This window comes from Lepisosteus oculatus, chromosome 6, assembly GCF_040954835.1.
Source record: "Lepisosteus oculatus isolate fLepOcu1 chromosome 6, fLepOcu1.hap2, whole genome shotgun sequence".
NCBI lineage: Eukaryota > Metazoa > Chordata > Actinopteri > Semionotiformes > Lepisosteidae > Lepisosteus > Lepisosteus oculatus.
This window is the reverse complement of record NC_090701.1, coordinates 9,390,888-9,416,815: the sequence shown is the minus strand read 5'-3', so window position 1 is coordinate 9,416,815 and position 25,928 is coordinate 9,390,888. Positions and strand designations below refer to the sequence as shown.

The 25,928-nt window shown below is 36.1% G+C and overlaps 1 protein-coding gene across 3 annotated transcripts in view; it reads right to left on the bottom strand.

Annotated features, from left to right (window-relative positions):
- tmeff1a (transmembrane protein with EGF-like and two follistatin-like domains 1a) overlaps positions 1–25,928 on the bottom strand; it is an 87,885-nt gene that overhangs the window by 11,806 nt on the left and 50,151 nt on the right. For all 3 annotated transcript variants that reach the window (XM_006634535.3, XM_015354948.2, XM_069190945.1), the window contains 4 exons: positions 20,306–20,435; positions 18,579–18,605; positions 13,980–14,076; positions 11,038–11,186 (listed from right to left, as the gene is read on the bottom strand). In XM_006634535.3, coding sequence (XP_006634598.1) covers positions 11,038–11,186; positions 13,980–14,076; positions 18,579–18,605; positions 20,306–20,435 — 403 coding nt within the window. The remainder of the gene's footprint in view (positions 1–11,037; positions 11,187–13,979; positions 14,077–18,578; positions 18,606–20,305; positions 20,436–25,928) is intronic.

Genomic DNA, 25,928 nt, shown 5'->3' with positions numbered 1-25,928 from the left:
ACTGTGTGTAATAAGCTGTACTATAATGCATAACAAATTTGTTTTTAAGTGTTCAGAAATTATCTTTAATGGGTTGAAAGTGAGTACCCTGCCTGAACTATCACTTGATTTTACCACTCACTGTTCATTTTCACAGATAAAAGCCTGTTCCTTCATTAATAAAGACTGTATTTACAGTCTCAAGCATGTACAATCTCTGGTAGACAAAGTGCAAGATCTTGAATAGTTTCTTGGTACAGTATTTCCTTTGCTTTATGCACTTACCTATGTATATGTTCAAACTCAGTGAGGTTGAACTGATTGGAAGTTTGTGATGTAATTCTTGAAGAGACCTTGTCATTACAACATCTAACTTTGGAGCCCGTGCATTAGACTAAATCAAAGAACTTACTGTACATTTATTCTTGCATTTGTTTGTTTTTTCAAAATAAACCCTAAGACGTTTTCACAAGGTCTTCATAGCAGGTTTTATTTTCATCTGATCTACAATGTATGTAGGCTTGATATTTAAATCTGTAGAGACTTTTAAAGATTGTTTATTGATGAGCATATTGCAAATGCATCAATAACATAAGACAAAGGGAAACAGACAGATTTAGCTCCCAGAAGACCCAATTTGTAGTGAAAATGGAACAGTAGCAATTACCAGGACTTTCAGAACTGTGACAGACATTTTAATTAACACAGTCTAACATAAGGCTCATCATGAGAGATCCTTGAAACAAAAAGGAGCAAGGCTGACATTTGAAAATGATGTTTAAATTGTTTCTTTAGCTGAAAGGTCTTTCAGAACAAGCTATCTCTTGGCAAAACTGCTTAATTGCTAAATCATTGATTCAATAAAGCGCTTAAATACACAGTGGAAAAACACCAAAGAAATAAACAAGTAAAACAATGGATAAAATTACTGTATATACACACAAGGCAAGATTGTAGTTCTTCACATTCTGTTGGGAAAATGATCTGCTGCCATCACTCACTAGATAAACTGGAGAAAGATAACTGGTCTGGTGATGGTTAAAAACCAGGAAGCAGAGGCATCTAGGGCCCAGCAACCTCTAGTCTCTGCTCTATAGGAAGAGAGCAGAGCCTTCAATACGAAGAACTGAGCGAGGAAGCGACTGACCAACAGGCCTGTAGACATCTTAGTGTGAGTTTCTGGTTTCACAAGAGGGGTTTTGATGCCAGTAAGCAGCTAAGCTAACCGGCTATTTATAGAGTGGGTGGCTGGAGAAGATCTGTAGTCAGAGCTTAAAGAAGAGCTAAGGTTTTATCTTTTTTTGTTTTTGTTGTTTGGAAATTTTAAACTCCCCGTGTTTATAAAACAGCACAGTTTTAACTTAATGACTATCTCTGTGAGTCTGTTTCCTGAAACCCACCTATTTAAAGATCCCTGTGACTGACCACAGAAGTGTCACAATATTGGCATACATATAATAGGTATTATGTAGGGAACTGTTCTAAAAAACAGTTAGCTAAATAACAGCCCTTTAAATATGACTCTTGCACTAACACAGATTTAAGTCACTTCTACTACAATCTTCAACTTGCACAGACAGAAAGGTACTCTTGTGGAGCTGACTATTATAAACGTGCAAATTAAATTCCTTGTGTTTTCATATTTGCTCTTCTGACTTGCTAACACCAGACAGTGAATCCGACAATCTGTAAACTCTGATCACAGGAATCATCTATAACTATCTCTCCATCACCAAAATATCCTTCCCCAAAGAGAAACAGCAAATGTTACACAGTTTCTAAGAATGAACACATCTGAAAAAATGTCATACATTTTTAAATTTTAACTACATTATTTATTCCCTGCAGAAAACTTCACAACATAAACAGCAGAAGACAGGATGCCAAGGACACCGAGTCATACTTAAGATTGTGTGATCAGAGCCGCTTTTTGACCACTCTCAGTCACATATTTAAGTGTATTTAAAGCGTGAACAGCTGTGCATAATCTGTGCCGGTCACCTCTAGCACGTCGCAGTTTTGGGTCTGTCTGTGCTATGGGAACAATAATCACAGCACCAGCATGTCCTTGTGACAGACATGAATAAATTAACATGCACGTCTTAACAATTCATAAAAATAGTCTTGAAGAGGAAAAAAACATAATGGGACACGGAGCAATTTGCTGACAACGGACAACAATGGGCATGGAAGAGCTGCAGTGCATTCTGTGTGGAGTCTGCAGCATATTCTCCTTCTGGTTGTGAGGGTTTCCTCCCACATTTCCAATGACATCCTGTCTATAGCAATTGGCATATCTAAATTGTGGCATCCAATCTAGGATATACCCTTCCTTGCAGCCACTGTCTGTTGGGTTAGGCTCTGGTTCACTATAACCCTGTATTAGACACAGCAAGTAGTTTTTGCAAATGAATGGATAGAGTTGGAGTTTGCAAAAAAATTACAATGTATTATTGGTCAATGGATCTTTTTGCAATCTGTCAACTGTCTATACAGCTATTGGTTTAGACAGAGTTTACCTGCACTGTAACCATGTAACTGTAATACCAGTTCATGGCTTTAAAAAAAAAAAAAAAGCTCTCCCCTTTCAACCGAACTTGCATGGAGGACTTATTTGACAACATTATTTTATTCCAGTTGCCTTGATGACCAGAGAAACATATATAAGACAAATACTCCACTTGCTTTTTTTTATCAGCTGATCAATATGTCATTAGAAAATCTACAATTGAATGGGCCCAAGTGTCAATGGGTTGAAAAGCAGAAAAAGCTAGTTTAAAAGTCATTATCGGACATTCTATGTAATCATGTAATCATTCAGTGACTGTATCCATTCAGGAAAAGTATCAGTCAGAACCAGAAACATCTGTCTGAGGAACAGGGGAAAATCTTCTGGCTAAAGACTAATGAAAAAGTATGACTGGACATGTTTTTGAAGAAAAGCAGGCTGTGTCCAGATTGACAGATTCTTTCATTTAATGGAGCATGATATGAGTCCTAGCTTTGACCGCAGTGACGTTTCTAACATTCCAAAAAGCCAGTGAGTTTTAAAGAAACTGAAGAACAAAAAGTAGAGTAGTAACTCTGCTAAACAAACAAACACAGGCTGAATATATAACTAAAAGAGAATGACAGAATGACATCCATATGAAAATGACAGTTTCCATCCATTTTTAACATTTTTTCTTACTGTTACGTATTTATATGCTCCAATGATGGAAGGCCCCATCCCTCTCGCCCTCAATATTTTATATTTTTTCTATTTCATTTCAGCTCATTTTCCCCATGATATTGTATACATGTGTAAAACTGTCAGTTAGTCTTCAAGAATCTAATTTGAAATTTATGGTTTTGTCACTCATGGAAAAGTGTATTAACAGAAGGCACTGAAATATTTCAGTCAAGTTGTTGGCCTATATAAAGCCATAGACACAAGAAAGGTACTGAATACATAAAGCGACTTGTCAAGTCATATAACATGCTGCTGCAATGTTTTACAGTCTTTTCATCAAGCAAAGAAAAGAGACCAGATAGACACTTACAAAAAGGGAGAAAAGTTACAGCGGAGCAAATCATACACCCAGGATACTGCACAGCAATAATGAGGCTGGAAAGTAGTTCAGATTTGTTTAATAGCTCCAGCTTTGGGACACCACTCTTAAGTAAGGTTTGATTTGGTGCTGCACAGGAGACTATCGCCAGTTTTATTCATTGCTTTCTGAAAATCACTGTCCCAAAGTTTCCAGTTTGCATTTACTATGCTTTGCCATGCAAAATCTTTACAAGGTTATATACCGTACCATAACATCATTATCACCATACTGTAACATATAGGTATTAAATATTTAACTAATCTATACTTTAGTTTAGGGTGTATTTAAATTTAACATTAAACATATGTGCAATCGAGCACATATCAAACATTTATTTTACAGACTACTATACTGAACTGGATGCCCTGGTGGCCAAAGTATGAGATGATTACACTTTGGGAAGGGTGTTGCTTCTTGGAGGCCACGTTTATCATGAGGTACAGAAGAGGTTTATTAATAAAGACAATATTTGCCTACCCTTATGCAATTTGTAAATCTGTATTCAATTAGAAGTGCAGCTCTATTTTACCCAAGACTACCAATTTTGGCAGGGGTTCATCATTTCCATAAACATGAACAGCTGGTTCAATGGGAAACATTTAAGGCTTATATTTCTTAATTTTAATAAAGACAACAACCCCTGACCATTAGATACATTAAAAAGTACAGCTTGAAATTGGCAACATACAAATAGAAGAACAGAAGAGAGAAAAAAATAACCACACACCTTGCACCTTTAGAAATTTACATTATGAAATATAAACACACAAACTATGTGTGTAAAAAATTCAAAGGTATGGTGTTGAAAACGTGTTCGCATACAGTATAACAGCATGTCCTACGGGATTTTCTGTTGGCTGTCTCTAAAGTTAAAAGGATTCAATTTCTTCATGGAACCACCACGGTTCTCTGAAAGAGAACTTTGAGCTCAGAAAAAGAATATGCTGGGCTGACTCTGCAGGGAGGGACACATGCATTAGTGTGCCAGGCTGGTCTCCCAGTGCATCTTCCTTTGATATCTACAAGGACAATAACAGCAGCCTCCACTCCCTGCCTCTATCTTCTGATAGTCTTACAATCACTAAACTACATTCTCTCCTCAGAAGCATCTCTACCAATCCTTGATCTTCATCTTTGATGAAGAGATCTTCTCGATTGACTATCAGATACAGTAAGGACCATTTTTTAAATACACAAGCTAATGCTAAATGAAACAATCAAATAAAGAACTTGTGTGCAAGATGTGGTAAATTATAGATTCAATACATGGCAAAAATGGGATTAAGAATCTATCGCATGCAATAATTGCCTGCTGGCAGTACCTATAACAGTGAACATAGTGAATAAACATACTCATCTAACAAGTTATAACAGGCAATCTATTACCCCTACTTTGACCAGTGGCAGTGGGCTATAGAACTACTTAAACCAGGATATCCACTGGATTTTCTCTTTAAAGCACCACACAATTGCTAGTAAACTACAGTATCTCCTACTAGACAGAATCATTGTCAGATATTTTGCTTAATATTGCTTAATATTTAAGAGTGAGAACATGCAACTTTAGGAACTATAACTCTACCTACTGTTAATTCAAACAAAAGAGATTATTGCACACAGAATCAGGCAAGTTCCCTTGAGACATTAACTAAAATTGCTCCTCAATGCCTGTATCTAGAAGTAACACTTTTGATATGTTCGTGCTTTTCATTGATGTTCATCAGTCTGCATTACTGACCAAACGTCTCTGCAATGAAAGTCATTTCAGCCTAGCAGCAACTAAAGTTCCCTTCAAGATATATAATAAACCTTTCGGGTTAGAAAGGAGGATCAGATGGATTGATGGGTTTGAATTGTACTCTGACATTTAAATACAAAAGCAATTCTGCCATAGGGAGTGTTTTAAACGACATGATGTATCATAATATTTCTTCTGCTTTGGACTTAATGTGCCATGTAAGAGCCACAACTATGTTGAGCAACAAAGAAGTAGATATCGTAAAGCAAGCACATTTCCTGCACAGACTAAATAGACACTAGATTTAAAGTTGTATTTATTTTAATTCCATGAGCAGTAAATGAAGCATGTTTTTAATGTTATAAATGTTTCTAATCTTATACAGTTTATAGTACTTGTGTGCATTGATGGCTTTTCATTTCCCACTGATGGTTTCCCATTCTGCAGCAGCAGAAAGAGTACATTTGAAGAGAAAGCTGCTGTAGCAAATTTAGTTCTATAATGAAAGGTATTTTTTAACTGTATGTGTGCTTTTTTTCCAACAAATGCGCAACCTTACACAACAAAACTGTATGCCTACAGTTGATCTTATCTATACAAGTCTATATAATTTTCAATTTTTTGTCCTTACAAAAAAAAAGTTAAACCATATTTAGGGCATTACCTATAACATCAAGACGTGTTATATTTTAAAAACAAATTTCTACAGTGTACTGTCTGCTCTGTAACTAAATATGAAACAAGAAGGGAATACGTTACAAAAATCCAGCTATCTTAAAACAATGTGCATGACAACCTTTGCATAATGAGTAAGCGAGTGAAGTAAACAGAGCAAAAAGACCCAAAGTTGGATGAAGTTAATATGTACTGTATATACAATATGATCAATGGACTGACTTTGAAACTACATCATTGAAGCAAAGCTAGTGTCCCTGTGTCATATTCACACAGTATATACTAGACACCTAAATGAGCTACAGGAGGATGAGAAGACTTTTATAACTCATCGAACATGGGATAGAAGATCTCTCTGACACTTACGATAATCTGATGAGTAATCAAATAGAGCTCTTACATGAATCAAGATAATTTTCCTGTAAATGGAACATTGGAGACAGCAAGTCCAAAATAAAATTTAAGTTTTGTCAACAAACAAGCCAATATATATTGAATATGTTTTATCTCTTTGCTTGCCACAAAAGGTTTGCACGCTCATGCTCCTATTCTATTTAATTCCAATCAAAAGAAAGGACATCTAACGGAACTGTGATGTGAGCGTCCCTTCCTGCTCACTAGTCACTGTAATGACTAATGTAATGTGATGTACGAGCAAATAAGTACAGGTTGTGCAGCAGACATTTCACCACAGAAATGTTCCAACATGATCTGCATGCAGAGTTAACAAGTAAGATCGAAAGATTTCAATTGAATTAAAAAAATGTATTCACCAGCCTATGTGTTTACAATGTCTTAGAGCCACACACATCACCAGAAGTTTTGTTGCCTCATTCTGAATCATAAACAATGTGTGCACATACTAGGAAATGTTGTCTATTTTGTGATGTAAATTAGACGTTTTACATGTTATTGTGTACATTTTATTTTCATTGTGGTTTGAAATGCACTTATCATTGCTGATTCTTTCTAACCCAGAATACAAAAATTAGTGTTGCAGTTCCCCTTTAAGAGAACTACTGTATTTAAATACTTCAGACAGCTCTGAACTGCATTTCTTGTAAAACATACAACTCACAGGGTACCATAATCATTTTACAAACCAACTCTGACATTTTACCACCTGAAGCCACATTAAAAAAAATGTTAAACTCGGAGTACATCCATAATAATTGTTATACAGCAAAATCCCAGTGACACCCATGGGAGGCAAAACAGCATGTTTGAAACCTGACTGATTCTTAGGTCAACAATAAGCTGATGGTTGGGAGCAAAGCTACAATGTCAATATATTTCTGTGTTGGTGTACCTGCATAGCTGTTGTTCCCTGAGCTTTCGACAAAAGTAGACAAAAGCAAACATTTACTTTCACACAGGAATTTCCCCTGAAAAGCAAAAAACAAAAATCTATCGACTGGGGGAAAACAATACTTAGGTTGTGCTTAGCACTTCTAAATAACAAGTTTTCAAATGGATTACAAGAATCAACAGAGCACCAACAGCTGTTTACAGCTGCAGCTAATACTCCAGCAACGCAGACTGTCAGAATTTGCTAGTGTGCTGCTAATAGCAGTTTTAATTGCATAATTATTATGTAAAAGAAACTGTTTCTTGCAAATATGATGTCGACAAGCTATTAAAGGTACTTTATTGAAAGATGCAAAAGAAATTCAAAAGGGGTCTTGTTTTTCAGTTTTTCACAGGTTTTAGTTATATGCCGCTTGAACAGTGCATTAAACAGCTATATTGGGGAAATGATCTGTCCATCCCAGCGTTAACTGTTTCTAAGTGAGTGATGCAACATACAACCTTTTAACTTATGCAAACATTTTGTTCAAGTCACAATCCCATTTGGTTGGTACACAGACTGAACTTATGGTTGCTAATTGGTCTCCATGGACCGAAGTGCGACCTTAGACAGTTACAGTATATTTCTTTTTCATCACAGAAGGCTGCAAGAATGATTTTCTTCTAAATCCTTATTTTTTTCTGAACACAGTTTGTTTCTTGTTAACACGAAAGACCCCCTCGGTCACTGTTTCACCGCCAGCAGGGCTCGGTAGACTGATGAACAGCAACGTGTGGGCTTCATTTCACTTTGCCAAATACAGTATGTTATAGTCAGCTAAGCCACTGCAAAAAAACAACAACAGTGAAAAGGTCTGTTCTGCAAAAATAAACTACAGATTTCTCTTTTTAGTAGATTTTAATATACAAATGGACACAATATTCTTACACTCAAATATTCAGATCAACTTTAATTACTATCGCCTCACCCTCCAGCATATTTTGTGATTTAATGGATGTTTAGTTACTCCATGGGAAAAAAAAACTAAAACAAAGCACACATTTTAGATTTGGTCACTTTTGCTAGGTATTGTGTTCCATGTAGCAATAGTTGCAGGTTTTAGAAAACCGCAAATACTGTTTGTCTGTAATGTTATTAACTTGGTCCTTTGATTCCAGGGTTGAAAAGGTTAAATTTCAAAATGAGAAAAAAAAGACTTAAAATATGAAAATGATTTGCAAAACCGATATTTTTAACAAGTTAACTCTAAGCAGCAGCAAGTGAAAGAAAAGGCACAAGATGAAAAAAACAAATTCTTAATGTAAAAATTCAGTGATGTATGATTGTTATATACATTTTATATTTTTGTCTCAGACAAATATATAATTATTTGTTGCAGAAAACACCATATACAGTATATATATTGAAACACATATACGTACATGGGCAGTTTGATAAAAATAAAATAACAAGACAATATGCAGACACCAGCAGCCCTATTTTAATCAAACTGGTGGTGTAATTGTCGTGTCCAATGGGAATGACATTAAACAAAGAAATCTCTGCAGGCAGTGAATATGCTGGCTAACTGTGAGCCATGAACATACCCTTTAAGAGGCTGTTTATTACAGAGACTAGACATTAAGCAATTAGGGGAGGAAAAAAAACTCTGGCAGCACCATGCCTTCAGCATCCTGCAGCAATGCTGAGGAGGCACCATCACTGCTGCAGGAATCTGAAATATACATCTTTCAGATTAAGTTAAAGGATGGGCTCAGCCCACCTGGCTTGCATTTGAGCTGTGTGTATAAGGGGATGGAAGAAAGGAAAACACACATACGGCACATGATGCTGCCCAGCCACTGCAAAAACCATCAAAGAACACTACAGTATGTTGCTGTCATCATGATTATTATTTCCTATTACAAACACCCTCTAGACGTCTGTCCCATTGTTAGTAGTCATCACCGCTTTTACATTATTGTCTGATTGCCTTTTTTGTATGTGTTGGTCTTTTCTGTGTTACTCATAATGAGTAAACAATACAACTGCATGTAATAATAATTATAAAATGACTCCGTAATTATTACTACAGCAGTGTGAAGCAGTGGTTACGCTTCTGGACCTATAACTAGAAGGCTGTGTATTCCAATCCAAGGTGAGGCACTACTGTTGTGCTCTGAGCAACGTACTTTAGTTGAATTGCTCTAGCAAAATACCCACTCTATAAATGGATGCAAATATAAGTCACTTTGGATAAAGGCATTAGCCAGTCGAATTTGTAGTAGTAATATAGCACAAGCAACTACCACCAATGTTTTACTTTATTGCTTGGTAAAAATAATATGAGCAGTTCAGGTGTCTCTACATTAACAGAAAGTTGTTATTTCAGATATTCAATCCAAATTATAACGAGATAAGTGTCTTTATTGAAATATTTAAACAAAACAATTTATGATGAAAGAAGATGTTTACTTGTAAAATGCAACTCTGTTTTACAGCTAGAAGCAGTCTTAAGAGAATGCATGACTTTGTGATTTATGCCACATGTAAAGTCCTCTAAAGGTACCTCAGGCAGATATTGGCAACACTTTCCTTGTTAAGCTGGAGGGGATTTATACACTCTCAGTCTGTGTTTAGAAAAGAGACAGGGGTGCAGAAACCTCGACAATAACACTTTCTTTTCTCCTTCTGATGCTGGTTTATTTTGTATATAGTATCTAATTACAGATATATAGACTGCATGCAGGCCAGTTTTATCAATTAGCTCTCATTCAATCACAATGCTATGGGAGAGAGAACATTTTGACAGCTTCTCATACCATATTTTTATCCATATACAATCAGAATTTATCATCTTCTAAAGCGTAATTATTCAAAGGCCTTACATAACCTACAGATTCATTAACAGCCTGCTCATTTCTGAAGAATATTCATCCTCATGACTTTTAAAATGTGCTCAGATATTACCCAGGCCTCTGTAACAAAACTTCTCCATAAATATTCCTGTATTTGTTTTAACAAAATCACATTAACAGTAAATCTAAACCAAAAAAAATGTAGAACACAGGAAAAATCCTGTTTTCAATAAACAGCTCTGCCATTAAGCAGAGTGTCTAATGACATGAAAACGGATGCGGCAAAAACTCTTTATGCGGAGAAAAGCAATCATGTATGATCTCTAAAAAAAAGCAAGAACAGATCAGCAGATCAAAAACAAGATCCTTATTCCTCAGACACAGCAAAAGAATTGGAAAAAATAAAATGAGTTCAACTAGTATTTTTGCCTGCAAATGTTGATTCCAAATGCAATTTAACTAAGCATCACACAACAGTGGCCACGTTGTCTCCGATATGCTGATTACAAATCACAAAGCCACGCTCAACTGAGGGTGGCAAAGGAATCTAATAATTTCCTTGCTTGTTGTTTTGGCAAAGTTCTGCATCTTGGGCTGTTTACGCCAAGCGATAATTGCCAGCAATTAATGTTTTATTCTCCACTTGGCAGCTTTTTGAAGCTGAATATTTTAAACTGTGCTATTTAGTGTCGATGTGGGTACTGAAGTCTGATTCTCAGTTACAGACTATGGCAATGCAGCACTTGCAGGAAAAATAAGAGCTTTGATATCTTCTTTGGAAACATTTTTAATGTATCGTTTTAAGAGTATATTATTGAGTATAAATGTCTGGAAGATTACCAGGGGAATTCGGAAAAAAAAACAATATGTATAGCACAAAAGGGTACAGTATTTGCATAATCTTACCTAGACATTTCCCTAGATGTTTGACATCTATTTGCTCTTGTTTCATACAAGATGCCTCTCTAACCAGGCAAGGGTTGTTGTAGGAGTTCCCATCAGTTGCACAAACAGGGTTTTCGTTGTGCCCACTGCAGTCAATGTTGCAGATGCACCTGTGCAAACAAAAGGCAAAGGTGGATAGTTATTTCGTTGGCTGGTGAATTTGAGCATGATGAACATGATATGACAGGCCTTTGTTATTTCTCAGATGCCATTCTCGTCAGCAGGCACATTATTGAATTAAAACTTGAAAATGCCTCTGAAAAAAGCATTATAATAAAATATTCTATTTGGCATATTATCAATGAGACAGGGATGACAGTCAGATTGCGACCGACTTTAAGTCAGAAACATCTGCATATTGTAAAATTTTGTTCATGATACACCACACACTATTCCAAATCAACAGGACACCTAAAGAACGGTTGTTTGAATACTTTTTTATATTTAATTATGTAATAAAGTACAAAATGTCAATATTCTGTTTTAAATGTAATTAATAACTTACTGTGGAATGTCTTAGGACATGGACAAAATAAATGAAAGAAAGTGAAATGATTCTGTAGAAAGCACCAAATAAGCTTACTTTTGTAAGTCCTCGAAACCTGCTGTAAATATTATTTTAATTCTTGAGTATTAGTCAGATTCCTGTTTAAACAGCATCCAAAGCGAAAACCATTTAAGGAAAAGTCATTTAAATAACAGTGTTCATAGTGAAAGTATCTGGGACAGAAATAAAAATGCAAATTATTTCTTCTTAATGAAAAATGTTTTTAAGCGGGATTCAAAAGTCCTAAAAAGTCAAGATAGGGATGTGCTACATTTCCAAGTACGTGAATATATTAAGTTTTTAAACTTAAGTGTGTATGGTATTCCCATGTTTCATTAGAATTCTGTCTTATTTACAGATCAGGAAGAGTGAATATAGGTAGTGGATCAGTAAAATTAATAGAACCTGCACTATTGATCAGTAGCATTTGAAGTGGATGTGAGATGACAGGTGCTGCTGTCACTGATCCTGCACTCCAGTGACTAGAATTGATTTTTACAATTGAGTTTTGCAAATTCATCGCAGTCCAATTTTGAGCATGTCATGAAAGAACTGAACCTTGTCTTTTGAGGGAATTGTGAAGGACCTGAATACAAGTATTCAAAATCTTCAAAACCACTGACAAAGTAAACCCAGTGGAATTATTCAGACTAAACCATGATACATGAATCAGATAACACAAGTGAAAACTGTGAAACTGCACTTATAACTGAGTTGAGAGAATGGATTCTTTCTCATAGATCTTTTCCTGTTATTACTTTTCTGTCTGTCACCAGTAGAATGAATGGAAAATAATGGTGAAAACCTATTTTTCCATCATATACAGGTTCACTCAACCTGCAATAAATAATTTCAAGGTGGAAGAAAATTCCCCGTTTTAATACTTTAAATGGGTGTAGATTATCTGTATTCCCATCTTTTCCCTATTTGCAAGTCCAGTCCCCGATTTTAGAGATTATGTTCTCCAAAACCTCATTAAGTTCATAGTCACATTGCTAATAATAAACTCATTGAAAATATTTTAAATGAGCAGTCAGTATAAGTTAAGGGTTTCAAAGCAATACTGTAGGTTGTCTGCAATACAATTTAAAAGTCATTGAATAGTTATGTTACTCTTGCTTTAAAAATGCAGACATCTTACAAATCTGTTTCTATGGAAATTACTTTTTGCCCATTTTTGCTGTTATAAATTATTTTTCTTTAAGGTCTTCTAGCAGCAAAGGCTAGCTTTTATGCAAACTGGTATTGCTGTACCACCAGTTGTAGCAGTAACCTCAATGATCTCAATTACTACTACAGAAAATGAAAGAAAAAAAGTGTTTACAGCTTCCCTTGCAAAATAACTGTCTTCATAAAGAGTGCCAACAGCAGTTTATCGATGTTTATCCATTAAAGTCCTAAACCAGAATATCATATTTCCAAGAAATAACTGAAGTAACTGGAAAAAAGTAATTATAATACAGATTTTAAAAATACTAATATTAAGCATATGCTATTGCAAAAACAGGACTCATTTGTATTCTGACTTCAATATGATATTGCATATATCATCCCGTTTAATTTTTTTCCAGCAAAAGACCTAGACCTAAGCCTAACCCTACCTACCCCTAAATAATAAGTACACTGTTTTAGAAAGCACATTTATGTTTTCAGGGATGCCTACTGTTCATACCTAAGCGTATTTAAATTGTGTAAGTCAAAACCCCTCTCCCTGTCATCTGGTGTCCTAATTCTTTGACGTGGTGACAGGTGATGCAACTATACTGGATTGAACCTCCTAACCTAACCAGCCATGTCTTAACCTAACCCAGCTACCCTTCGCAAGAGACAGCTGTTAACCTTCGAGCCGGTAGCTCTAAGCAGAGACTGATGTTACCAGGTGTCTGTTCTTTCTGTGGGTCTTTGTCTTTCTCAATGTATTTAAAGAAACCGCCTAATGAGCAACAGCTGCAGCAACGTGCTGTGCAGTTCCTGTGTGCAAATGCATGCATCTAACCCAACTGTGCAATTGCTCCAATTTCCAAAGACCTTTGTAAAACCCTTTAAAGCAACCATCACACCTTAGTATGCTTCTTCTCATGCCCCAACTCCACAATGATAGCTGCCCTGTTACAGCGTCGAGACACTGAGTTAAATTCAACAGAAACGTTCAATCTGTACCAATGAAGGTGTTTAGAGCTGTGTTAATTCCCAAACATCTTCTGCCCAGTTCAGAATCTTGTCTTTTGAACCACACAGAAAGCTTTCAGTCAGGACTTCCAGGAGAGAAATACTAGGAACTTCTGGAAGAAGGCATTCCCTTTCTTATCTGTGAAGAGACCAGAGCTCAATATCAAGCAATAAAAAAAAGACTTGCCACACATCTTCTGAGTCTTCATCACACTCCGCTCCATATTTGCAAGTACCACACTTTGTGAACTTCCTCCCCATGTCTGAGCCTGAGCCTTCATACTCTGTAGAACAACAAAAACACAACACGGATAATGTACATTATTAAGTACTCGAAGAAATGCTATTAAGGCACAAAGGAATACAGAACTGAAGAATAAGGACAATGGCATGGTAGGAAATGAGCTTTCATAGGATTTCTATTGGTAAGATGTGGCAGAATCAGCTCTGAGCATTCAACGCTATATTGTGCTTTAGTGGTTTACTATTCTCCTGAGCTAAGCTGCTACCTATCTGGATAATATCCCAAACCAGCACAGCTATCCCCACTTCTCGTGTCACCTCTTCATATCATTTGCTAACTACTTATGTGCCAAATATATACAGGTATGTTTTTATAGTGGCCATATAGAACGTATATGGAATAAAGTGGCCATTTTCATTTGTAGCAACATGAAATGAAATTCTGTCCTAAGCCTGACGGTATTTATCAATTTCAATATCAAATTTAACTGCAATGTAACAAAAACAGATTCAATACACAAACTCAGTGTCACTACAGTATGTAGTTTTGTGTTATTTTCCAACTTTGTTTAAAAAACAATAGTATACAGTACATCCTTGCAGCTAGAGATCTTTGCTGCAATTTCTTTGACAAAAAATAAGGGAACACACATTTAATGCCGCCAAAAACTTTAAGTAAAAGGGCTCAATATTTACACAGCACAGAGTGAACACACGGTTAGGGGTCATTATTCCTTGGATAAAAACAGAAAAGCGGGAAAGTAACATCTATTTTTAGCAATAGGGTATATGCTTTTTCATAATACAGGTCCACAATTTCAGAATTTATCACTGTGTTTTATGCATTTTTTATATATAATATTTTGCATTTCTGTTTTTAAACCCTAATAAGTTAGAAGTGAAACATTTACACAATGTAATATATGGTCTCACAAGGTAAAAGTAACATTTATTTTTTTCTCATCTAGACTTTTCCAAAACTGATCAACTTAAATGTTGATAGTATTACCTGTATATTTAACATTACATTTAATATGATGTAGTGCCTATATTTTTAAAGCATACAATTCCTCTGTATTTTAAGACTGGAGCTATGGATATTATTACATTTGACATCCATTCTTTAGGCAGAACATTCAGATATTGTACTTTCCTGCAATTCAGGGCAACAATAGAGAATTAGCATTCGTTTGAAATGACTTTATTATATGACTTGAGCAATAGCTGAACAAAACATAAAAGAAGAAATGATTCCTGATACCATGATTGTTGTCACTAGAGAGCCAGGAGTTTGCTTAACAAGAGATTGGCTACGTTCTGCCGACTGCCAAGTCGTAATATAAAAATTTCATTTGTTTGAGAAAAGGATTACTATTGACCTCAGTGTGTAGCTTGTCAAATTAAAGTTGAATATCGCAGCAGGCTTAGCAGTAAAACACAGGAAAACTGCCACCCTGAAAAACTGGCCAAGTCATTCAGGAGCTGACTCTATCACTGCACAAAACAGGAATTAAACCTTTAAAAATAAATCTCAATTTTACAGCCACCTTGTGCAATACATTAATATAGCTCCTCATACTGCTGCTCTCTCCTTCATTCTCCCACACATCTGAAACACTGCATTTCTTCTAACTCCTTTCCAATCAGGAATTAACCTCTGCTTATACCTTTGCAGCTTGCTACTGTCAAAGGAAGAAGACTACGGTGGTATGGCCATGTAATGAGAAGAGATCAAGACCTAATAAAAGAAGCAGAAGAGAAAATTGAGAGAAAGAGGCCACGAGGAAGGCCTAGAATAAGATGGCTTGACTCAGTGAAAGAAGATGCGGGCAAGGCGAGATAGGATGTGCTGGAGGAGGCTAGCGGGCGAGGAAATGTATCGGCTTTGGCTCGAGATGCCACCTCAGTAAGTACTGCTCTCTATTCGAACATTTATAAAAAAAAGCTACCAGAAAGCATGTGTCTCCGGTTATGCTGGTTATACTGAGAATTGGAGGCACAACATTACTGGAATCTGGGTTCTGGCTACCCAGCTGTGTTGCCCAAGACAACTTCTTTAAATGACTGAGTCAAAGCTACTAAATAACACTCCAAAAGGCCAAAAGGCATCTGTTTTTTTTCTAACTTTCTTATGTTCTAGTTCTTTTTTGGCTTTATATTTTTTTACTCTTTCCAGCCTAAATGCCATGAAGCAAGAAGGAAAGGCTAGTTACTAAATGTGAAGCAGTATCCACACGATTCATTCCTATAACAGTTATTATAATTGCTCTTCCTCCACACCCTCAAGACCCAGGACATTCACATTGTTCTACTCTGATCTGAAAAAAAAATCTGCTAATGATGCTTTGGAGGCATATAGCCTTTAGCTGAAATATTCCATCGAGCCTTATAGTGAGAACTCAAGAGCGTTTCCTTCCTAAACACTCTACATAAGGACATGCACACAATCAAAAGGTGGGAAGTGTCGTGATGTTCTTATTAGATCATCACAAAAGTTTAAAACGCTGTGACACTGTGGTCAGACTTTTAAATTCTCACAGTACTGATCTGTGTTTTTGTGATATGTGTCTCCCTCTCAGCTTCCACCTCTTGTTAGTTAATATTTAACACTGACAGCAGCTGATTGTGTTATCTTTCCTTTCCCTCCCCAGAGATGATGGCCTCGGGCAATTCCTTCTCCACAGTGACACCTGCTGGGAAAACTGGCGCTAGAGCAGCTGCAGCTTCCCCTTAAGCTCCTGGCTGTCAGACCTCAGGTCAGCAGCCTGCACAACTTCAATGCTTCCCTTTCCAATCTGCCTTCCCCATGAGGAACTGTGTCCCTGCCTAAAGCAAGCTCTCCCTTTTGTTGCTTGGCACAGCTTAATTAGTGCTGCTGCACCCAGACACACACACAGACGCACGCAGCTTCTCAGCACTTAATCACGACTCTAGGAGCCCTTCTCTTTCACCGCTATTAGAGATTAGAGGCTGGAATCACCTTGAAAAGTGGTCATGTGCTTCTTCTTTAGTACTGGCAGAAATGAACACGTAACAGAAATACAGAATTATGAGAAGAAGCAGGAGGGGGTTATCCTGGGCTCTGTTATCGTTACAGAAACGTTATTTTGGTTTATTCAAAATGACAAATACAGTATGTTGCCAAGGAAGCTTTATTTTTAATGCACCCTGGATGGGAACCAAAACTATACAGCCTAACCTAGAGATCAGAATTTCAGGTATCAAAAGGTATAGAAAAGGATGAGCACGTATCACAGTGGGACACTTATGTTCAGCAAGACATCTGCGGTGTTGTTATTGTCCTCCTTAATTTAACACACATTAAGCTTTTTCCTTGGCATTGTTACTGGAGAACGACAAATAGAACAGGAAAACTTTGATCTCAAAAACATCAAACAAGATTTCTCCTGCTGGCAGGTACTGTACATAGATTAGCACACATTTGGAAGAGAAATAACTGAGTGCTAAAAACAAGTATGATTCCTTCCTTCTTTTCAATATATGCAACCGATTAAACTAGAAACAAAGTTGAAAATATTAACATACTCATCTAATATTTTCAGTATTGTACATATCATTCTCTTCCATTAAAACATTTAATACCAATGGGCATTGCTATCAGAAACTGCTGACATTAGACAAAGGCTTTGTACATCTGTATTCTAAGCCCAGTGTGTCATCATTAAAGGAATCAAGCTTATTTTTAAGTAGAGTATCGGCCATCATTAACACCACCTACTACCCCTGAAGCCCTCCATATGGTGATCACTCTCACTGATCTTCAGCTTTCACCCTCTAGCTTCCCAGAATCACTCTCGCTGCGGCACAAGTGCATTTTTTATTAATTTATTCATCATCTGTGTAACCGTTAACACCATGCCAAGTTTAATATTCATAACAATCATAGAGAATACACAATAATCACATAGGTTGTACACAATATATTTGAAAATTATGCAACAGCTGAAGACTATGCCCCATGCCGTACTGTATAAGACTGATGCATGGGAATTTATTCCTGGACAGTCATCAAATGTAGCTCTGTATTCTCATTTATTATATTAACAAGCTAATATTAAGTATAATATGATAACAGCTAACTAACAGCTATAACATAATAACAGTTAATATAATATTAAAAGCTATGTCTGTTTTAACTTCTTTCTACAGAACTGTGAAAAGGATCTGGGCCAGGGTTTGAATGCTTATCGGATCAGGTCTAAAAGGTGACTTTATTGAATGCACACACGAAAAACATTTTCAGATTTAAAGCAACTGAGAAATCTCATTTCCCTCTTAGTTCTGCTTTGTTTGCTCTTCAACGTCTCTTTCAGTCTGTGGGAGGATTAGAACATGTCAGCCCACCTCATTCATAACTTCAGGTGAAAGACAGTTACAAGACTTTCTGATAGTCACTTTCATGCCAGGATGTTACATTTTTTAAGGCTTTTATTCAGGTTTCTGAACAAACTAGTGACCAGTCACCATTACTACTGACTTACAAAGCTATTATTATGTAGAGAAATCAAATAAATCAACATACCTCCTTCTCCTGAACCAGATCCATTATCTGCAGATAAATAAAAATATTATAAATATTAGCTACACATTCTGAAATTTTCCAATATTTTAGCTTGTCAAAAATATTGAAAAAATATAGATTCTGCTTTTTTAGGTGTTGTGGACATAAACTGAATCAACACCTTTGTTAGGCTCTTCACAGGCAGTGATTTGAGTCAAACCAGCTTTAGGCCTTCCAGCATTTATCTTTCAAAAGAGGGAAAAAACAGCAAAATCAATTTTTTATTAATAATAAATGGATATCTGCCCAAGCAGCTTCTCTTGCAGGTGCTTGCTCCTGTGGATGTTTATTTACCCCAGTGAGCCAGAATGGAGCACAGTATCTTTGCCAGTGGGCGTGCTATAGTATTTTGCATAAGATATGCAATCGAGGACCTTATTTTCAGGAAGAAAGGGACCTCAGAGATTGAATAACACAAGCACTGTTCTGTATGACGTCCTTAGTGTTAAATGACAATAGATGTACACATTTGAAACAGCAGAATACCTAATGGAGAATGAATTAAGAATGAAGCTTTATATCCTACCAAAAGTGAAAGCACAGTGAGGAAGAATGGAGAGCAAAAGCACATCAGCAGGAGCAATCCCTGTCTTCAGAGAATCACTCTTTACATTTGATTACAACCCTTTGAAACTGCACTTGCTATAATCTACAATAAAATTGCATCTCTGGTACTAAACTCAAGTTTGTAATAATTTGGTTCTTTTACAGAAAATACCTAAAGATTAAATATAAAAAAACACCTTTATTCTAAACTTTGTTTGACATTTGCCATTTTTAGAAGATCATGTCGACAAATATTTTTAACGCAAATAGCTTTATATTGAATTTTAAGCCTTGATATTAGGTAGCAAATTAACTTTGCATAGGATACTGTAAAAAGTATTTTCTCTGCTTTACACGTTTCTGGTAGGGACTCCAGAACTCTCTTGAGAGATAATTAACATGTGAATATACTCCTTTGACCACCTGCAGAGCCATTTTTCAATTGACATGATGCATGCTCCATTGTGCTTGATAGGAGAGTCTGTGTCAAAAGGCGCAGTGTCGCATATTTTACTGATGTCATGGCAAGCTTACAGGAAACCCACAAGGGCACAGAAGTTGCTGTTTGCCAGAAAGCCAAGAGTGCACACTCTTTGATCATTCCCAATCTTACTGCAATGGTGCTTTGTCAGTTAGACAATACTGCCTAAGTAATTCCAGTGACAGTCAGCTAGCTACTTGACCAAAGTTTGAACCAGTGAAATCTGAATCTTAGTGCTCAAACTCCTTTTGGAGAAGCCACTTAGGATTGCTCTGCAATGCCTTTACCATGATTCTGCAGTGCTATACTTTACTTTTGTTTTAGTACTCTTGTATATGTTTGGTAGCACTACTTATCTTTGCAAAAAGGCAAACTATTCGAATATGTCAGTAGTATTCTGTTCACCTAAAGCAAAATAAAGAATTGTGTTGACTAGTATATCTTATGATTTTAACTAGTATCCACAATATATAACACCAGTGCAAGAGTGATTTAGGTGCTAGCTTGACTTACCTAGCTAGACTTACCATAAAAAGTGGCTGCCCCTCAAACAACACTTGCCTCAGTTACAATAACAGAGTAAATAGTCTTGCTAGACTGAGACACACCAAGATGCACTAAATAATAAAATCTTTGACTATATAAAGTATATCCAACTCACCAGGGTAACATGGGCCTTCTGACACCACTGTTATGTGCTTTTGGTGTTTGCAGGCTGCTTGTCTTAAATAGCACTCATTTTGGTAGGTGTCTCCATTTGATCCACACACAGGGATGTAGTTTTTGTGGCACTGGAAGAAAAATATAAAGAGTATTTCATATACTTAGCAGGACAAAGTATGTAGGAAATGCTGACTCTAGCTTTCTTCAACAGGCTGAACAATTGTTACACAGCCAATTCCTTAGACATTCAGATATATATTTAATCATCTTCGACTTAAGAGTAAGTAGTACCAGTGGTTTCCCCAAACTACTTTAGAACAGACAGATCAAATAAAAGAACATAATGTAAAAAATACTGAGGTTTATATATTCTGCCTTCCTTCCTTACATAGTAAGTCTCTGAACTTCAAAGAACATCATATACATCGAAATAATTTCTGAACAAAGGAACCATGTACCAATCAAAAACGACTCTGTGCTTTCTTTATTCCCATTTACAATTTAACAACTAAAATAATCAAAAGAGAACATGTCTGGTAATGCTGCTCAACCTACGATGCATTCTCCACTCTCCTACATTTAGCATATGTAAGACCATAATATACAGTGCACAACTTAATTTATCAACATTTATTAAGAATTTTTTGCATGGTGAGTTTTCCTTCTACCCCGTACTGTATATATAAACTGGTGTACAGTGTGCAATTTATTTATCATAGTATTAAGCTACACAAGTAGAGTACAGTACTTTGCAAAGAAAAATGATTCAAAGCTGAATTTCTTAGAAAAGAAAATGTAAGTGTACATTTAGTACTTGTATAAATAAAGGAAATCTGAAAATTCGTGAGAATATTACTATTGAATATTGCAAAAAACAATCTGTCAAAAATAATGGCATGTTTTTTCTTATTATGCAATGTTTACTATTATCTGTACCCACGCAATGATCTCATTGATCATCCTTTGGCTTTGATAACATAATGACAGTTCATCCTGTAGCCTTTTAATAGGTTCAGGCACTTATCTGGAGGCATTTCTCTATACAGATCCATGTTCCTTCAGAACACCTGGGTTTGCGTTTTGGGAAGTTCCTGTAGTTCATACCACAAATGTTGCACTGAGGTCTGGAGGTTATCATTACCAAATAAAAAAAATTGATTTTATAATCCTTTTAATCATTTTACAGATCTGGAGCTGTGCTTGAAGTTGTTATTCTGCTAGGATAACACATTTAAAATCAACAGGCAGTGGACAAAAAATATAAACAGTAAAGTCACTTAATAGGGTGTTGGGCCACCATGTGTGGCCAGCAGCATGTATGTGCTGTGGCATAGATTCTGCCAACAACTGGAATTGTGCAGAAAGGATGTGCACCACTCTTCCTTGAGAAAGTCAACTCAACTCATTCCTGGATGAAGGTACAAAACTCCATTCCAGAAAACACCAAAAAAGCTCATCAAACCACTGGCCGACCACATGTGCTCTGTGGATGGAAGCACAGTCATCCTGGAAGACACCACCCCACTTGGCACAAATAAAATGCTATAACCTAGGATACAGATGATTGTTCAGTACCATTAAATATGATTAGCACTGACCTTGCCTTCTAAGGGAAGTGCCCAAACTATGCCAGGAAAATGTATCCCAAAACATTACAGAACCACCAAAACCCTTCACTGTTGGGACTAAGCCCTCAGTTCTTTATGTTAGTGCTGCAAGTGTACTCATCCTATTGCAAAAATCATGATGCAGGATGACTGATCTGACCATATTACATCTCTCCATGACTCAGTAATGCACTGCCTGTGCTTTTTGCACCAGTGGATCTGCAATCCTACATTCCCAGGTGTGATGAGTGGTTAGTGCATTGCAACATAACTACAGTCTCCTGCTCTGTGGAATTCTCAGAGGGCCTTTCTTTAATGTAACTGGCTGCTCACCCCACAGGATAAAATTACAATTTACATTTTGTTGAAAATGTACAAATTTATAAACAAAAAAGTATGAATCTGAGTGAACACAGATGCAGATATTTAGAAAAGGAGCCATTATTTAAGCCATTATATAAGTGATATCCTATACTATTTTTCTAACGTATTGTTACACTTTTTCATAACTTCATGAATTTATGCAACAGATACTGAATGTGTACCAGTAAAATGCTAATTATTTGATACCATAGCACAGTCCATAAGGAAACTAAATTCTATTCTGGCACAACGTAGCCTCCTTAAACTTCCCTTAATTCAGCTGGTATTTCATTTCTCACTTCTCCAACCTATCTGTTGTCTGGAGAGGCTGCTGCATGTCTCTCAAGTGGGATGTGCACATGATTCGAGTTAGTGTAGACGTGGAAGAAACTGGACTCCCTCCTGTGTGCTTTGCAATCCTTTGGGATGGAAAGCACTATATAAATGCAAGAACATATATATATACTATTATTACTTTGCTAAACCCAACTTTCAAGTCATGTCGTATCAAGGGTATGCACAATTTGGAAGTCAACTGTTCATAGGGTTGATAGCTTTGATCATTTTTTTTTGTAATTGTTTTTCTTTTTTGTATTTTTGGCTCCAGTGGAAACTGTTAAACTACACTGCTTCATAGCAGATGCTGCTTTAAAGACTATCACATTTTGTTCTTCTGCCTTTCTTTATCCCCTTCAACAGAACGATGAACATATTGCTCTCCGCCCTATCCCAGGTGCGAACATGTGCTGCAGCATAGTAATGGCCATGGACTATATTGATATGAATTCACCGCAGAAGTGGAAAGTACTAATCTATAACTTTAAAACTGTAGATACGTAGGATAGTATAAAAATCACAAACTCATATTTTGACAATCTTAGATGCTTTTCCAGGTTACATTTATAACTGTGCAGAGAAAAGAAAAAGAGAACAGTCACATGGAGTACCAGGTCCCTTATTCTTTAGGACATTCAATTAATTGATTAAATATTTAGGACAGATGTGCTTACACGTCAATGAAAGAATTAAAGAACCAGGAAAGCAATATACCTACTCTACATGCTTAATAGCAGTAGCAGCTACTCCCAACAATAAAACAGTTTAATTCAACTGTATGTAATCCTATGTTTCTTTTCATACTGACTGAACCAGGCTTTAACGACTACCTGACCAAGAGAAATAAAACTGATTGAATGCTTTTTCCAACATCATAAGATAGTTTTGCTGGTTGATTGGCTTAAAGCATCTGACAGAGCAGAAATAATGCAGCCACCAGCTTAATATTTTCCATGCCTCTTTAAACCATTTGCCTGCACATGGTTCCAATGAAATGGACAGCATTTAGTTTAATTAATGTGTTGTCCAGGCTTCTTCAACTCATGCAAAAAGGAGGTACTTTAAAAAAGTAATTTAAAGGGGCTATCCACAGCACTTAAGTATCAAATAAAAACAATACGGAGAATTACCAAGAAATATGTGGCTTTGTGACACATCTTGATTTTTACATTCTATTTTTTTATGTGCCACACAATATTCATTGTTTTTTCTAATACTAGCTTTTTTTCTGCTGCACAATAGCGAAAAGCTTGAATCTAACTCTATACAAAAGGACTTTGTCTTTTCTGGATGAAATTCTACATTATGGTATGTACTGTATATGCACGAGTATGGTATTCACATTCTATCAACATTAACTGCCAACAGCAGGATATTTTCAGTGGTATTGGCAGCTATTGTCAATCTCATCAAAAAGACAAGACATATCTGAATACCAGGTTATCTTACTTCTTGTATCCCTCACATTAAAACGGTCTCTTAATTCTTAACATTTTGCAGCTAAAAATTAGATAAAATATTTTTTTTAAGACTGCAAAATATTAAATTGTAACAATATGGTTTCTTGATTGCATTATTCAATGTCAAAATTAGAAATTGAAAAAACTAATTGTAAGTTTGAAAAACTAAGTGTAAGCAGCTGTATGAGCTGCTAAGTAGCACAGCCCTTTTGATGTTTTCTGTAACAAAGATTGGATGTAGACATCTTGATAAGTCATATTCAGTGTTCTCTTTTTGAGTTTTTATCAGCTCCACATTCTTGATTAAAAAAATACACTTCCTTTCATGGTCTTTTACTGTACAGATATGAATTTTGCCAGAATGCATTTATTTGTTCAATTCTACTTTAAGATACATGGATTAATACGGGCTTGAAATGTCAACATCTAGGAATAATGGACAAGAAGCTGTCGGCGATTACCGCGTCCTAAAGGAAATACTTTTGCTGCATCTCGAATAAACCAAAAAAGAAATGTATTACTTATTTCCTTAATGATTACTTGTACTTGTTAATGATTATCAAAGAAATATTAATGCAAATCAGTAAACGTAGATTTTACTATATGATTTGGAAATGTACAGACACCTGCTGCTATTAAATAGATAAGATAATTTATAAATCCCGTGAGTGAAATTGCAACAAGGAATGGATAGATTAAATCCAATAGAAATAATTTTGCTGGAATTAAGTCACTATCAGATTTACAAAACCTGCAAAGCATTAAATGAGCTGTGTGTTTTATAGCCAGACACATCTGACATAAAATTACATTCACAGATTAGTTAGTTAATTTGAACACATGGTATGTTACCGTCTGACAGCTCTGTTTTTCAAATATATATTTTATTTTGCCAGCCAATAACTGACTGCCCTGAAAGGACAATAACAAAACAGAGGTGCAGCTCTCATTTCTCATCTTAGAGTGCCTGAATTAAGTAACTGAAGTCCTATGATGGAATCTGAAAAAATCTTCTTTCTCTCAATTAACGACTAACTAACAGGCTAGATGAGCCAACTGGTTTCCTTTCATCTGAAAGTTCTTCATATAATATGAAGGCTAACAAATCTCTTTAGTTACTTCCAAGTAGTGAAGACCTACAGCGATTGTGAGAATCTCACTTTTGAAACCATTCATGTTCAGAGAACGAGCAACCAAGGAAATCCATATTGGCAGGTGTACTGGAACAGATAAGCCATTACGCTTGATCCAAATCTGGGGTAAACACCAACCACGATGACATCCAGACCTTTTCAAAATCTAAAACCTTTTCAAAATCTTGTGAACTGCAGCATCAACTGAATGGAAAAGTTTGATTCCATGGTCAATCAAATGTCAAATGTACACCTGAAAACTGCCCATCATAATTCCTATTCCTATTCCCAACCAATTTGTGAAATGCAGCACATAAAGCAAAAATGCTCAGTTGTTTGATCTGTAAAATTTAGCAATCTCATTCTAGTACCTATAAGAAGAATAGTGGAGTCCAAATGGAGTTTCTGTGTAGACCAAGATTGACACCTTATTTCCATTACTTTTGTTTTGATGTAGATACGCACTCGTGACAAAACCCATTGTTTAGAACTTGTTTGGACAATTAACTCCAAAGATGGTGAACATTTTGCTCGTGAGCATGCTTTTAACGTATGATGCACTATCATTTCTGTACATATCAAGATGGCCAGGTTATCACACTTTCTTTGGAAACACCAGACATACCTAACTGGAATTTGACCAATTTCATGATCAATTTAAGCTGTTTCTGATTTGCACCTCAGAAGTTTAATTTAGATTAATTTTCTCACCCACTTTGGGT